Here is a 14597-nt window from a genome sequence, read left to right on the forward strand (position 1 = left end):
TCATTACATTTTTCAACCCTTCTCCACGTGACTGTAGATTCGCTCGGTAGAAACCGGCCACCTGGACGGTGTGTTTATGCACAAAAAGGCGCAGCGTCTCAAGTTCCTGTGCGAGCGGAACGACAAGGTTTTCTTCAGCAGTGCCAAAGGCGGCTCGTCCTGTCAGATCTACTTCATGACGCTGAACAAACCGGGCATGGCCAACTGGTAAAAGCACACACGCCCACTAGCCACGGTGGGTGGTTGGCTATGTGTGTGCGTGTGTCCGCGCGTCTCCGGGTGGGTATGAGATGAGTTAAAGGACGAGTGACAGCCGTAACATGATCGAATAGTGTTGTGTGTAGTCGATGCGGGCGAAACGACGAGATATAGGAAATAATTCTTTTTTTTCACACATCCAGCAAGAAGGTGCTGATGTTTTCCCGGCTTTTCTTACTGTGAAGCAGGCAAAAAGCGCACCCCTCACGCATACACAGACACACACACACACGAACCCATACAACGGCGCAGACAAGCGAGTAGAACACGGCAGAAGCAGCAAAGTAATAATAAAGTAAAGTACACAGCGAGCAGGAACAACCCCCCTTTTTACTCTAGAAATAGTAGCACACACCAACAAACACACACAAACAGACAGACACACATGTAAACTAATTATTAGACGGCAGCAGAAGTCGAACAAAAGCAGAACATAATTGCGTGATGGAGCGTGTAAGAAAAACAAAACACGAACACTCTTAGGGAGTAGAACACGAAATAGATAACCAAGGTTTAGGGTAACATTATTATCGGAGTGACACCCCACATACGTCGGGGGTGAACATAGGTGAGGGTGGCGTCACCGGACCGATCACCCCGGTTGCCTCCCAACCAGCCAGCAATCCCATCTTATGAGCGCATCTTCCCAGTATTATCCCAGGACATGCTACCCTTTTGTCCTTAGTAGCCACCCGTCCCCCCCCCCCACCCTCCCCTCCCATTCATCTGTCCCCCCACTGTCTAGCAGCACAGTTCGTGCTTGGTGCTCGTGTTTGCTTGTGACCACGATGATGCCATGTATTCCAATCGCGGGCACGTGCTTCTGTGTATGTGTTCCGCGATCGATGTTGGGCATTTTCCCTCGTCTGTATTATTCAGGTTAGCATTTTTTAGCACGGTACAAAAACACTAAACCGTGTGATATATCGAATACTACAGTAGACACACCGACCGACAACACACCGTGGAGTGCAATCAATTATTATGCGAGACAGTTGAGGATCGTTGCACCGGGAAGATGCGTGCAACAGTAGCGAATTTCCCTCTCCCTGCAGTAGCACGGGATAGGAATCGTTTTTGCGTTAGAGAAAAAAAAATCCTAGCGAGGAATCGAAGAATCGTAGCGATTTTGTGTGCAGTTGTAAGGATGGGAATGGGTTTTCGATTTGGTGCAACACACATCTCCCAACTTTGGGCGATTGCCGATCTGTTTTTGTTTAGTCCGTATTTAGTAGGTCCACGGATGAGCAGCAGCAGCAGGTTGCAACCGAATTTTAAAATGCAGCAAAATTCATGCTGAATGGGTCTAACTGAAGAGTGATTTTGATATTTTATACACTCACCAACCTATCCTATCGTGCGCAACAATCATTCACGCCATAGCATTTGTCTGTTTCGTTTTGTATCTAAGTTAAAAAGTGTTTCCTTTATCTCTCAAATCACCTGCCAGCGAGGATTCACCGGTATCCAAATGATTGAGATTAGTGCAAAATAGTGATACCCGTATATATTGATCGGTTCGTCAAGGGTAGTTAGTGCAGACCGAGGGCGTTTGTTTAGCTAAGAGAGCTGTGTGTGTATGTGAGGAAAGGGTTCTACGCGTTCTTTTCTTATTTCCTTTTTTGCTGTTTGTTCTCTGTTCAAACTTTTCACACTCGTACGTCTAATAATTGGTGATGTTTTGTTTGTGTCTGTTGCTTTGAGCATTTGCATTCACATTTATCTCGTATTTAGGTACACGATCTGCAAACAACAAGCGTGTGCGCAATAGAGAGAGACACACACACACACACCCACAGGGAATTTGTTAGTTAAGGATATTAAGCGTGATAGCTTGCGGGGGAAATAGCGCCAGGACGATGGGTGGGACATTTTGAGACTATCCAGCGGTAACGAACACGAGATCCATCACCTAGTCCGTGCCGCTTAACATGGGGAACAAATTGATGGCTGGGCTGAACGCAACACGGACGCGTGCCGCCTGGTCAACAATCCCTGTTGCTCGTTCTCGTAGTAAGTGTGTAAGAGAGGAAAAGTTTAGTTTCTGTTTTCAATTTTAGAGTTTTTTTTTCTCTGTCTGTTTCCTTTCTCGACTTTATGTTTTCTTTTTCTCGTTTGTTTTCATATACATATGCATATTATATATATATACCGTAAAGATATCCAGAAAATAGTATTTTATTTTTCTCCCCTCACTTATATAGCTTGAAGTGTATGAGGAGGTTTGCTGCAGGAAAGAAAGAACATAAGTAATGAAGTAAACTCGATAAAGAGCGAGGGCAGGATTTACAGAAGAAGAAGAAAAAAGAACACAAAGTGTGTAGCGACAAAAAGAAGCAAAATGCAGGGTTTAGAGGAACGCACATTGTGCGAATAGAAGGGCTCGCGGTCACAAGTAAGCGGAAGATAAACTTTAGACGCTTCATAAGAGGAAATATGAAGAGTAAAAAAGCGAGCAGCAGCAGCAGAGCATTAGAAACGAAACCGTACTTTTGATCGCGATCGCGTCCTAGTTTGATCGGTTTTTTTAGCACTATAAAAACCCCCAACGACGCCCCACCCCACGGGGGGGGGGGGTTTCTCGATGCATGCGGCGTGGGTATTATGTACCCAACAACTTTCCAATTTATAAGCAAAACACAGTGAACAAAACACAAAACAATGGAAAACAAAGGGGGAAATTGCCTATGCAACAAGGCGGGGCAGCAGCAGGCAAGCAATGGGGTGGTGCATGCATGTTATCACATTCACGTAATCATTCGCCTACATTAGTACACGTATTAACGGTTTTGAAGAAAAGCAAAAAAAAAAGAGTCATAAACATACATTTTACCCACACACACACATACAACACAGTCACGAATACACGGTTACACATACACAAAGTAAAACAATCAAAACTCATCCACACAAAATCATTCTATCTCTCTATCTCTCTGTTTTTTGAATTAGGAAACCCGTAGCAAGTAAGCTAATTTGGAATGACAACAAAGCAAGTGAATCGAAGAAAGCAAGCAAGCAAGCATATAAGTATGATAGAAGAAATAGTAAGGAAACAGGACAATTAGACAGTGGTGAGCGTAGAGAAAGAAGGTGAAAAAAACAAAACGTGTGGCATGAATTAAACAAAAACCAGGAACAAGAAAAACGCATAGGATTATGAAGCAAGAAAAAAAAGAACACGGTAAAGCAAACGAGCGAGTGAACGATACGGAGAATGAGGATGGAGTTATATATGTGTATAGAACAGCAGAAGTGCAGAGGTGCGAAAATAAAAACTATCGGCAAGAAAATGTAAGTCCTGAAGAAATATCCCCGAGTGAAGTTCGAAACGTGAACCTAGTAGTGGTGAAGCAATGATGACAACTGAGGCCACAGCTGACAACATGCTGCAATCAACATTTCAACAATCACTGCGATGTCGGTGGAAGCAGGTTGAAGCTGAGATGGATTGCTAAGGTATGTATATTTTGTAATTTATCATAAAGAAAACTCAGATGGCTTTAAGATGGTGAACCGAGGCGAGAAATGAGCTACACGATCGACTTGTCTCATTCGCTGAAGAGATGGTCGGAAACTATCAGCGAGGATTCCGAAACGGAAAATCAACCACTGACCAGATCTACACGATGCGGCAAATCTTGGAGAAGATGGCGGAGCAGCGGAGCTCCACTCCTACCATCTCTTCATTGATTTCAAAGCCGCCTATTACAGCATAGCCAGGGTAAAACTGTACGACGCAATGAGCTCTTTTGGAATCCCGGCCAAGCTTACCAGGCTTGTACGAATGACAATGGCCAACATCACATGCCAGGTGAAGGTGGATGGAAAACTCTCAGGGCCCTTTGCTACCACCAAGGGCCTGCGCCAGGGAGATGGGCTTGCCTGTCTGAGAGAGCCATCCGCGACTCGAAGGTGGAAACTTCGGGGACCTTCTTCTATAAGTCAATCCAGATCCTGGCATACGCTGACCACATAGACATCATTGGTTTGAGGCTCTCCTATGTAGCAGAAGCTTATCAAAGGATCGAGCGTGCGGCACAGAACCTCGGGTTGGAGATTAATGTGGCAGAAACCAAAATGATGGTGGCACCACCAGCGGCCCTGCTAGCAAACACGGATTTACGCAGGGGTGATGTACAGATAGGTGACCGCACCTTCGAAGTCGTCCAAAACTTCGCGTCCAGTCGTTACGCGCAAGGGTGCTGGCTGCCTACCGGTCATACTACAGCCTGAGGAAACTTCTCTACTCTAAATACCTGTCGCGACGGACGAAGTACTCACAAACGCCTCTGAGACATGGACTCTGTTCAAAACTGACGAAGCCCTCTTAGCCGCGTTCGAGAGGAAGATGCTCAGAAGGATTTTTGGCCCCGTATGTGTGGCAGGAAAAAGGAGGTCAATCAGTCTAATCAGTTAGTTGCTTGAGGCACGATGACTGACAGGGCAGGGCGCTCAAGCCTCCAGGTATATCTGGAGCGCCTCGTGGCAGTTTGGTTTATAGATTATGCTGAAATTATATTTACCATCCCAATGACAATGACTGCATCCTAGACGTACGCCAAGCGTTTTCTCTCAAGGGTCTAAGACTACACCGTCTAAAAGGTCTCGTCGCGACTAGACGAACCTCATCTAGCTAAAACCCTCCTCTTCCAGGCTCCTACCAAAAGATCTTGTAGTCCAAGGAGCCTCATATTTATGATTTATTTTTCTATCGCTATCTTTGCTTATACGGTTGGTGTGAAAGTAAGAAGAGGTCCAATAACAATTATTGTGCATAAAACGTTTCAGTTCAGAGATCAACCCTAACATGTCATTGGATATTGTTCTCTTAAGCATAACCAGTTTGTATATCTTACATATATTAAAGTCTATCTCTAGTCGGACTTTAGTAAAGATTTTTGGTGATAGTGAACAGTGCTTGGCTATCTATTGTTTGTTTGTTAATGATTGTTAATAATGTGTGGTCAACAAATCCTAGCCATAAGCTGACTCCAAGCGACTGAATATTAATGATTTGCATACTGAAGGCACAGTAGAGATGTGAATTCATTCAAGATGTATTAAATTGTCGTGCTCACTTCATTATTTGACTGACCAGTTAGTTAATCCGTATTTCAAAATCTCTCAGCGTTCGTCGTCTTTCGGGAGATGAAGTCTTCTGTTTCTGTCCTGCTTAAGGATGCTTCCCATTAGCTCACGGTGACTTGCTGTCTTGATACCCAAAGCTTCTATAAATAATCGATCAAATACAAAAGGTGTCTTGCTGCATCACACATTTTCATGTTACCCCTTAAACATTTTCTGAAGAAGGTGGAGTATAAATAGCAAAACAAAATCGAAAAACACAAATCAGGAAACTGAAACCGACCCAAGTCCCAAAAAAAAATAGAAAACAGGAACAGGAACGATCGCCAAAAAGGTTGCCAAAAACCGAAGCCTTCGAACGCTTTCCCTTTCGCTAACCGGTAGAGCGAACCAAGCGGTCGTTTGTTTTTCTAAAAGACCAACGCTCAGTAAAACCAGTTTAAGATTATTGCCGGAATGTTTTTATATCTTTCTTCGGCTTTTTTTCCCGCGCTTTGATTTTTGTTTTCTTCGCGGGCCAAAAATCGGGCGAAATTGTAACGTACTTTACTACAGAGAGAAGGAGCTAAACGCCTTCTGTTCAGGGGTTGAACCACAGCGTGACCCCGTTGTTTAAGTAGCCGTACATGCACCTTTCAAGTGCTTTCTCTTGATGGGCATGGGGATTTTGCCGGTTTAGTTCTTCATTATCTGATCATTCAATCGAGTCACTTTCGTCAAGCAACGAACAAGTCGTCACCAGCAAGAGTATTGTTGGTTGGTTAGTTGGGAAGACAGCATTGACATTGACGTTTCCTTCCGTTTTTTCGTTTGTATTCCGGAAGCTTACTGATACACCTCTAAATCTGTCATCAAATGGCAGGGTGTCATCGAAGCGTAGCGCGCTCGTACGAATCCCATATTCAAAATACCACGAGATGATACACTGATAAGCGCAGATCGTTTGCGTAAAGCATATTCGACGGCTGGTGGGGATAACCAAACCAGATTCAACGTCCCAACCGACGCACCGGTCTGGTGGTTAGCCGCGCGCACACACAGTCTGTAGCGAGCTCGCGATCGTGCCGGTAACGTTAAGTCCAGCGTGTGCGCTCACTCCCCGTAGAAGGTCAACGGCGTACTCTACCCCATCGATGCCTTGACCGTGCCTCGGCGAACTTGAAGCACCCATAACCCATCACCAGGGTTGTAGACAAACTGGTAGACGGACGCGCGTTCTACCGGGTATAATTCTCAAGTGGTGGCTCACTTCAACATCACACACGTGGAAAGCGGCGTGTACCGACGACATCGGTCAGTGAAGTGAGATACCGAAAGGGGGGACAGGACAGGATGAGTGCCTTGCGTAGAGTTCTGAAGTTTCTGCTTGGTGCCGCCATACCGAGCACATGGAGTTGTTCCGCCGGCGATGGTGATTCCCACTTAGATTATTCAACGACCATGCGGGGCCGACCGGGCGGAAGATAACAGACCGGAGTCACAATCCAATCATCGATGACGCATGCCGTACCGCAAACCCCCTAAACACACACACACATACACACTCGCGGTAAACATCCTTGAGCTGACTGATTGAAGTGATCCTTGGGGTATAATTATTACACATTACCTAGCGTTGTCGTGCGAAATCGACGATCGGCGTCGTGTTGCGTTTAGAAGCCATCAGCGGGAACGCGCTTAGAACGGTCTTGGGGCGATTTTCATGGTGGTGTAGAATCAAGATACGTGCGTGTGTGTGCGCGCGAGAGAGTGACGGTCATGAATGACACATGATAAAATCAATGTCAGCAAGTAGAACTTGAGCATTTGAGGAGCGTGTTTTGCTAGAAATAATGATGCTGTTGAACGTTTGCCTTTTTTATTCTTCAGATGGATAGAGCTGTAGCTCTTACAAGTAAAATATTTAACGTGCCGTGAAGTTATAAAATATAAGAACAAACCAACTTATCCTGATAGAGTAGTTTGCCTTTTGAGCGTAGGAAAGAAATGATTTTATCACATTGATTACAATATCTTTCTAGGCGATCTTTCCTTAAGCTTGTGTGTATTGTATTCTCACACCCTTATTTTGATCCAATGTGTGTGGTCGCCATGAAGAATTCAAATTCGGGGTGAGGGCTCTCCGGAAGAGTAAATGAATATTTAATATGGATGATTAGTGTGTCCCCATTAATCTTACATCCCATACGTCGAAGTAATTTGAGTAGCATTTTGTTCACTGATCAAAGCTCTGTTTAAGATAATATTTCTTCCTTCCATGAGTATAATACCAGCATTACGCATTGATGATAATGTATGCTAATGTGACGCAAACGCTGCCAAAGATTGATTTGATATGTTTTGGAGACAATCAATTTTTAAAGCCGCCAAAACATTGTATCGGGTCTGAGAAAACTATTTTTCAGTATAAATGTTTAAGATTTTCATTTGTTATCACATCACAATACGATAATTCTAACATCAGTCCCATGTGGTAGATATGTGGAAACCTCTTCAAGGTCTCCAGAACCACTTCTACCTTGCTTTACGCTGCTATTCAATATTTGTGGCATCGAAATTCGTTTGTATCAACCTGTTTTTGCTGTTCCGAATACAAGGAGAACATGCTACAGGACTTCAAGAATACAAGGAGAACACATTTTCTCCTCAAGAGTTTTCTTTCAAGAGTTCACATACATCCCGTCTAGAGTTAGATCATTTCCTGTTCCTTAAACAGCGTGTTATCGAAAGTCTTATCATCCAAAATGCTTACCGTTTAAAGATAAAATGTAGTCTTATTTTGTTTCCAGAATTTTACATTCTGAGAGTTTTCTAAAAACCTTCCCATTGGCTAAGGTTCATATCGTACACCGCCACTGATGAGAGCTATTGGCGGACATACATCTGCGGCATTATACGAAGTTTACTCCTGATTCCTGACGGGTAGATTCGGGTTGGATGATCAATTAGACAAACATTAAAGACTCTACTTTCAGAGGCCTCTTAAGCTTCTTTATCTAGGGTGCCCGACATGAGCCCCTCTAGCGATCAGTTCGGGATGAGGTGTAGATGAGTATGGCTTCCGGTTGGATGAGGCTTGATGAGTAGGGAATGGCAATAACTACTCGTTTCCAAGAATTAATTCACCACCGGAATTTGAATCGTATAACAACTCTTTTGGGAGTCGTTGTAATAAATCTCACTCTGAGCGAGTTGCTTGTCGCTACAGCGATTCGAATACTAGCAAGTCACTCAGAATGAGTTTCATTATAACTACTCCCAAAATCGTTGTTAAAATTCTTTCGAACCGAATCGAATCGCCGTGTGAAGACCGGCGCCGCTGTCACCTCCGGCCGGTCCGGACAAAGAATACAGAGGATGAGGAATACCCTCTTCGGATTTTGGCCATGTCTTTCACCTATGATATGGCTGGGATTTCCCATACACTCGAAGACAGATATTCGGAGATAGATGTTATCCTACCGTAGACCCTAGATGCTAAGTATAAACAAGTATGGTGTTGGTTTATTCTGGTCCATTCACACACTTACTTGCTTATCAGGCGCTACAACCGCTTTGCGGTCTTGGCCTGCTGCAGCAATCCTCGATACCGCTCACGGTTTAGCGCCGTCGTCTGCCAATCCGTTATCCCGGCCGTTCTGGCGGACGCATTTACTCCATCACTCCATCTGAATTTGGGCCTATCACGCCTCTTCTGTCCGCTTGGACGGCCCAAAAGGACTTTACGGGCTGGGTCGTCCGGTGTCATTCTCATGACGTAATAGTCGTATTCATGAGCTCGAAATTATAGCGGCTCCTCCATTGTCCTTCCACACATACGGGGCCAAAAATCCTTCTGAGCATCTTCCTCTCGAACGCGGCTAAGAGGGCTTCGTCAGTTTTGGACAGAGTCCATGTCTCAGAGGCGCATGTGAGCACTGGGACTATAAATGTTCTGTACAGTCCCAGCTTCGTCCGTCGCGACAGGTAATTAGAGGGTCCATTCACATACATACTTACAAAGTATGTCCTATGAGCTGTATAATACGCTTCATGCAATGAAGCGATGTGTTGATCGCGCCACAAGAATGACGCCATATAATCTGAGCCATAAATAATCATTTATGGTTATTTACAACGATAGAAATCTCGCAATTTATGAGTAACGCGATTTGTTATTTAATCGAAAATGATTTTGACAATATCTTGCCTATTATGATCCTACCCTAGTTATTATTTTGGACTCAGACACTTGTCATGCTTTCTTTCCAATCGTTAACACAGCTCACTGAACCACAGCGAATGTATGCTCTTATTGAATTCTATATTTTACGAAACAAACATTAAGGAAAGCACCCGGTCGATTCTTACACGTTCGGGTTGAAGCGCGGCCAGTTGCGGATCTCGTTGAAGAAGGCATTTCCGGGGCAGGCGGTCGCCACAGCCTGTCGGTGTCCGATCAGCCAGTAGTTGGAGGCGATGTGTCCGAGCGACACTCCGCAGCTGATCAGCTGCTGAGCGGCGTTCCGGGCGGCCGCATTCGGGATGCCGTTGGTGAACGTGCCGATCACACCCATGCCGACCGAGCGATCGTTGTAGCCGGGCGCGTGCGCTCCCTGACGACCCCAGCCGCGACCCTCGTACGCAGCGCCGTTCTCACCGACCAGGAAGTTGTAGCCGATGTCAGCCCAACCGTTGCCGTCCATGTGGAAGGACTGGATGTTGCGCATCTGCTGGGCACAGGCAGCATCGGTGGTGCAGTGCGCACCGGCCGTATGGTGCATCACGACCCACGGCGCCGGACGGATCGGCAGCTGGGCGGTACTAGCGGCACGGGCTCCCCACTGGGCGCGGGTCACGATACGCGGGCACTGGGCCGAAACGCCCGCCAGACAAACGCTGGCCAACACCAACACGGCGGCAAACTTGTTCATCGTGTTCTGCACACTTCTAGACGACCTGGTAGTTACGAAGGAAATGTAACCTGGCGTGACCTCGGTCTATAGGTTTTATAGACAAGCGCATTATCACCGTACACCTTGCGACACCCCTAACTTCCCTGAGCACTTCCCGAAAAGATATTCCCAGCTGTGCTTCTCCAGCACCAGGTTGGGAAACCAAATTTAGAGCGTGCCGTGTGAAAATCGGCCCATTCTACGTCACGTTATATTTGGCCCGCGATAAACGGTGGGATCAGATTAGCCGTAAACGCTCAATTGGGCACCAATCGGACTCCCGCAAGGACTACCGGGGTTGGTGGATTTTTGATTAATTTCAATTTCGATAAGATACGGAGCGGTAATTCGCCGAGCGGCCCATTGCACGAGCGAACGACGCAGGTGACGTCGAGGATTCATCGTTGTGGCGGTGTTTTACTTTTATTTTTTTGCCATGCCATTGTGGGAAGCGCGTGGAATCTAGAAATTGCTGCCGAGATCTGTACAAACATTCTTCTATGCGGTTGTTATTGGGGATTATCTGGCAAAAAATAACAACAACACGGTGTCCGTATTAGGGTCATTATTGTTGCTGCTATAACGCACGTGGATAAGGAGTACCTATTGTAGAATTATGCTCCTTCCACTAGGTACTCCTAGTGGTAGGTATAAATAGAACTTTATCAACATACAAAAAAATAGATAGAAGATTAATTGCGGTAGAGTAATGGCAATAGATGAGTCCATCAGACTGGCCAGGATAAATGATTAACAGGTAACACGTGTAGTATCCTTCTAACAAAATGAGCATGAGGGAGATCTTTCAGTCGATCTCCTCAAATGTCCTTGTACTAAGGTCTAACCACCTACCAAATAGGATAGATCCACTTCAAAGTATGACGAACATCGAGGAACACATCGCGGATTTAGTTTATTGGGAGATCTTCTAATATTCTTATTAGCTATCTGAGTAGTTCCTCTCTTGTATGATGGACTATTGACAAAGAATTATGCGATTTTTATGCGATAATTAAGGATACGATTGGTGACGAGTTCGGTATGATATGGCAGAAGTTGACATAGAATCCAGATGACAGGAGAGCATTGTAAGGAAGTGCTTCTTACAGCGATCGTCACATAGCTCCGAACACTGCCGAAACTCACACAAACAACGTGGAAATTTATAGACGAGCCTTGAAGTTTATCCTCTCAGAATTAGGACCTTAGCTAGAAACAGGACTCTCAATTTGAGGAACGAAACTACGCTTCATGAAGGGCACTCTTGTCTAATCCATGTAGTAATCAACTTTCTTAAAATTGTGCTAGGTATGACACAAATAAGCTGACATGATCTTTTGAAATTTCTTGAACTGACTGACGACGAACTTCTCTAGCATTTCCAACACGATCAAGCCTTCAAGTCAAGATCCTGATCCGTTGGTTGGCTACCAGTAAAGATGATTCACAGAAAATCTTCAATGTTACTGTCTTTTCTTGTTCTTTCTTGACTTAACGACCCCTTTACCTCGTGTCTGTCATTTCTGGCTTACTAGAATTATTGCTACTGTATAGTTGGAAAGTCAGTCCTCACAACGGGGGACGGCTCAGATGAGGCTTGAACCCCGGTCCTACCGTGTGAAGACCGGCACCGCTGTTGCATCTACCACTGGGGCTACCCGATACTGTCTTTAATGTCACGTTTAAATTCGCAGTAATGCCACAGTAAAGACTAAATACAATCATGTATCATGCATCGAGTTCTAATAGAACCTCGGATAATCATATCAAGCTTTTTAAAACACTTAAGATCAAGGCGTGATCAATTATGGATCAAGCGATGCCATGCTAATCTGAGAGGTAGAAATTTTAAGAGCCAACTTTTATTAGTCAATCCACTCTGACATACTCTGAAGACAAAGACTTCACCTACCATAGGTCAAAAGTCATCATCGAGAACAATACAGATCAACATCAACATACGCGCAAAGGTTTTGGCTGCAAAAGGGACATACTATAGCTTCTTTCTCTGGGCTAATAGTAAGCTGAGACTGTGTGAAATGTTGCATATGAGCCATGAACATCTGCTTAAAACTGACTTCGCAATCAAATCCTCATAGTCGCATTCGATAGCAAGATACACTGAAGAATATTTTGGCCAGTCAACTCCCAGTCAGACTCCCTAGATTGCAGTGGCCTGATCGTGTAATTTGAATGACAGCTAAAGACCCAGACTATAAAGTCTTTTGAGGCTGGTCCAATATACAGAGGTGGCCTGATATGCCCAAGGGTTGGTTTGTTGGACTTGATTCTTAAGCCGTTGAGTGTATCATTGAGAGCCAAGCAAAGATGAAGTGAAGGCGATCGAGAACAATTCCTAGAACTTCGTGAGGAGGAGCAGAATGTGATGTACATCTACATGTGAAGTAGTCTTTAATATGATTGCAAACATGGTGCCCTGAAGCGAATGATCGATTCCAATCTGCCCTTCTTTCCTCGTTTCTCTGCACTATGGAGACGATCACTCTTGCCCAGACGTTAGTTCGGTTCGGTTGTTCCCCTCGATGCGATCCCTCCAGCCATCCAAACAAACTCAAACTCAATTTACAAACATATGTAACTGGACAAGAACAGCATGAAGATCAGTCACCCGTTCCCCTTCGATTGGCCAACGGCGGATGATGAGTGATTGCCCGGGGGTCTGGAACACCTCTGTCAATAGTGACCCTTCGGGTGCATCTTCCTCTTCACCAGTTTTCTGCTATCTTATCGATCCCTTTGATGACGTTAACGCTTTTAGTAACATGCTTAATGATTGCATTTTACCACACACGAACATAACGCAACTGACCGGGGGGATTTTTTTGCCCAGCTCTTCCCTTGGCCCTTTCAATTCTAGAACATGATACCCTTCGCGATGTTCCGCCGAGAGAGAGAGAGTAGAGAGAACGAGTGAGTGAGTGTTTGGCGCGTGAGACGCGCATTTTGGGGAAATCCACCATTGCCGCCGATTATCGAAACAGTCAGTCGTGAGCGGGTCGTGGTAGTGTACACCTACACCTCACCGAAAAGAAGAGTACTGTACGTGCGTTGGAGTAGCTGTTGAGGGAAGAATCCCCGAAGAAGGAGTTGGCCTACCAAATAGGGTTCAATATTCACGTTTGCTGTGTCGTATTAGATTACGCCCGCGAGTGATTAGCTTCTGTTCGATTACGATAAGGCATCTACTACCCGTGAGCGATCAATTCGGGCACCATGATAGTGACGCGAGGGCCGACTGACTGACTTGCCAGAGTATAAAACCCGCACCAGATCACCCACACTGGACAGTAAGCCTTCGGGAAGCACAATAGTCCGTTTGGTCAGCAAGACAGCTAGAACGATGAACAAGTTTGCCGCCGTGTTGGTGTTGGCCAGCGTGTGTCTGGCGGGCGTTTCGGCCCAGTGCCCGCGTATCGTGACCCGCGCCCAGTGGGGAGCCCGTGCCGCCAGCACCGCCCAGCTGCCGATCCGTCCGGCGCCGTGGGTCGTGATGCACCATACGGCCGGTGCGCACTGCACCACCGATGCTGCCTGTGCCCAGCAGATGCGCAACATCCAGTCCTTCCACATGGACGGCAACGGTTGGGCTGACATCGGCTACAACTTCCTGGTCGGTGAGAACGGCGCTGCGTACGAGGGCCGCGGCTGGGGTCGTCAGGGAGCGCACGCGCCCGGCTACAACGATCGCTCGGTCGGCATGGGTGTGATCGGCACGTTCACCAACGGCATCCCGAATGCGGCCGCCCGTAACGCCGCTCAGCAGCTGATCAGCTGCGGAGTGTCGCTCGGACACATCGCCTCCAACTACTGGCTGATCGGACACCGACAGGCTGTGGCGACCGCCTGCCCCGGAAATGCCTTCTTCAACGAGATCCGCAACTGGCCGCGCTTCAACCCGAACGTGTAGAGCGTGTCCGGCGTGTCCTGCCATGTGCCATCGTCCGTCTTTTCTATAAATATAATGCATAGTGTTAGGAACAACTCTCTTACAAAATCATACAACGTGCTGGTTTTCTTATTAGTTGTAATGCGGGTGGTTGGGTGACTCAGGGTGAGTTGCAGAACGTGCGAACTGCGAATGTCCTCAATGTAAACACTGGGTGAGAGTGTTTGTTTGATGTATTATCATGACTCTGGAATTTTATTTGAGACTTTGGGGCTTAAATTAGGGCGGTAAAACGATGATTGATTAGATGCTATCGAATATAGAGACGACAGCTGGTTAAGGCACGTGATGAGAATGCCGGACTCATGCCTCGCCAGGAAGGTTCTCCAGGAAGGTTCGCCAGGAAGGTT

The 14597-nt window shown here is 46.0% G+C and overlaps 3 protein-coding genes across 21 annotated transcripts in view; 2 read left to right on the top strand and 1 right to left on the bottom strand.

The window, feature by feature from the left end:
- LOC118509509 (serine/threonine-protein kinase mig-15) overlaps positions 1-3570 on the top strand; it is a 51558-nt gene extending 47988 nt beyond the window's left edge. For all 19 annotated transcript variants that reach the window (XM_036050177.1, XM_036050175.1, XM_036050180.1 and 16 more), the window contains one exon: positions 38-3570. In XM_036050177.1, the coding sequence (XP_035906070.1) occupies positions 38-211 (174 nt within the window). In that variant the 3' untranslated portion in view covers positions 212-3570. The remainder of the gene's footprint in view (positions 1-37) is intronic.
- A 6060-nt stretch (positions 3571-9630) lies between these two features.
- LOC118509510 (peptidoglycan-recognition protein SC2-like) lies at positions 9631-10317 on the bottom strand. The gene has a single exon (XM_036050196.1). The coding sequence runs from the start codon at positions 10257-10259 to the stop codon at positions 9693-9695; it is 567 nt and encodes a 188-aa protein (XP_035906089.1). The 5' UTR covers positions 10260-10317; the 3' UTR covers positions 9631-9692.
- A 2966-nt stretch (positions 10318-13283) lies between these two features.
- On the top strand, positions 13284-14300 carry LOC118509511 (peptidoglycan-recognition protein SC2-like). Its single transcript, XM_036050197.1, has one exon. The coding sequence runs from the start codon at positions 13642-13644 to the stop codon at positions 14206-14208; it is 567 nt and encodes a 188-aa protein (XP_035906090.1). The 5' UTR covers positions 13284-13641; the 3' UTR covers positions 14209-14300.
- The last annotated feature ends 297 nt before the right edge of the window (positions 14301-14597 follow it).

Source organism: Anopheles stephensi, chromosome 3 (assembly GCF_013141755.1).
Source record: "Anopheles stephensi strain Indian chromosome 3, UCI_ANSTEP_V1.0, whole genome shotgun sequence".
Classification (NCBI taxonomy): domain Eukaryota; kingdom Metazoa; phylum Arthropoda; class Insecta; order Diptera; family Culicidae; genus Anopheles; species Anopheles stephensi.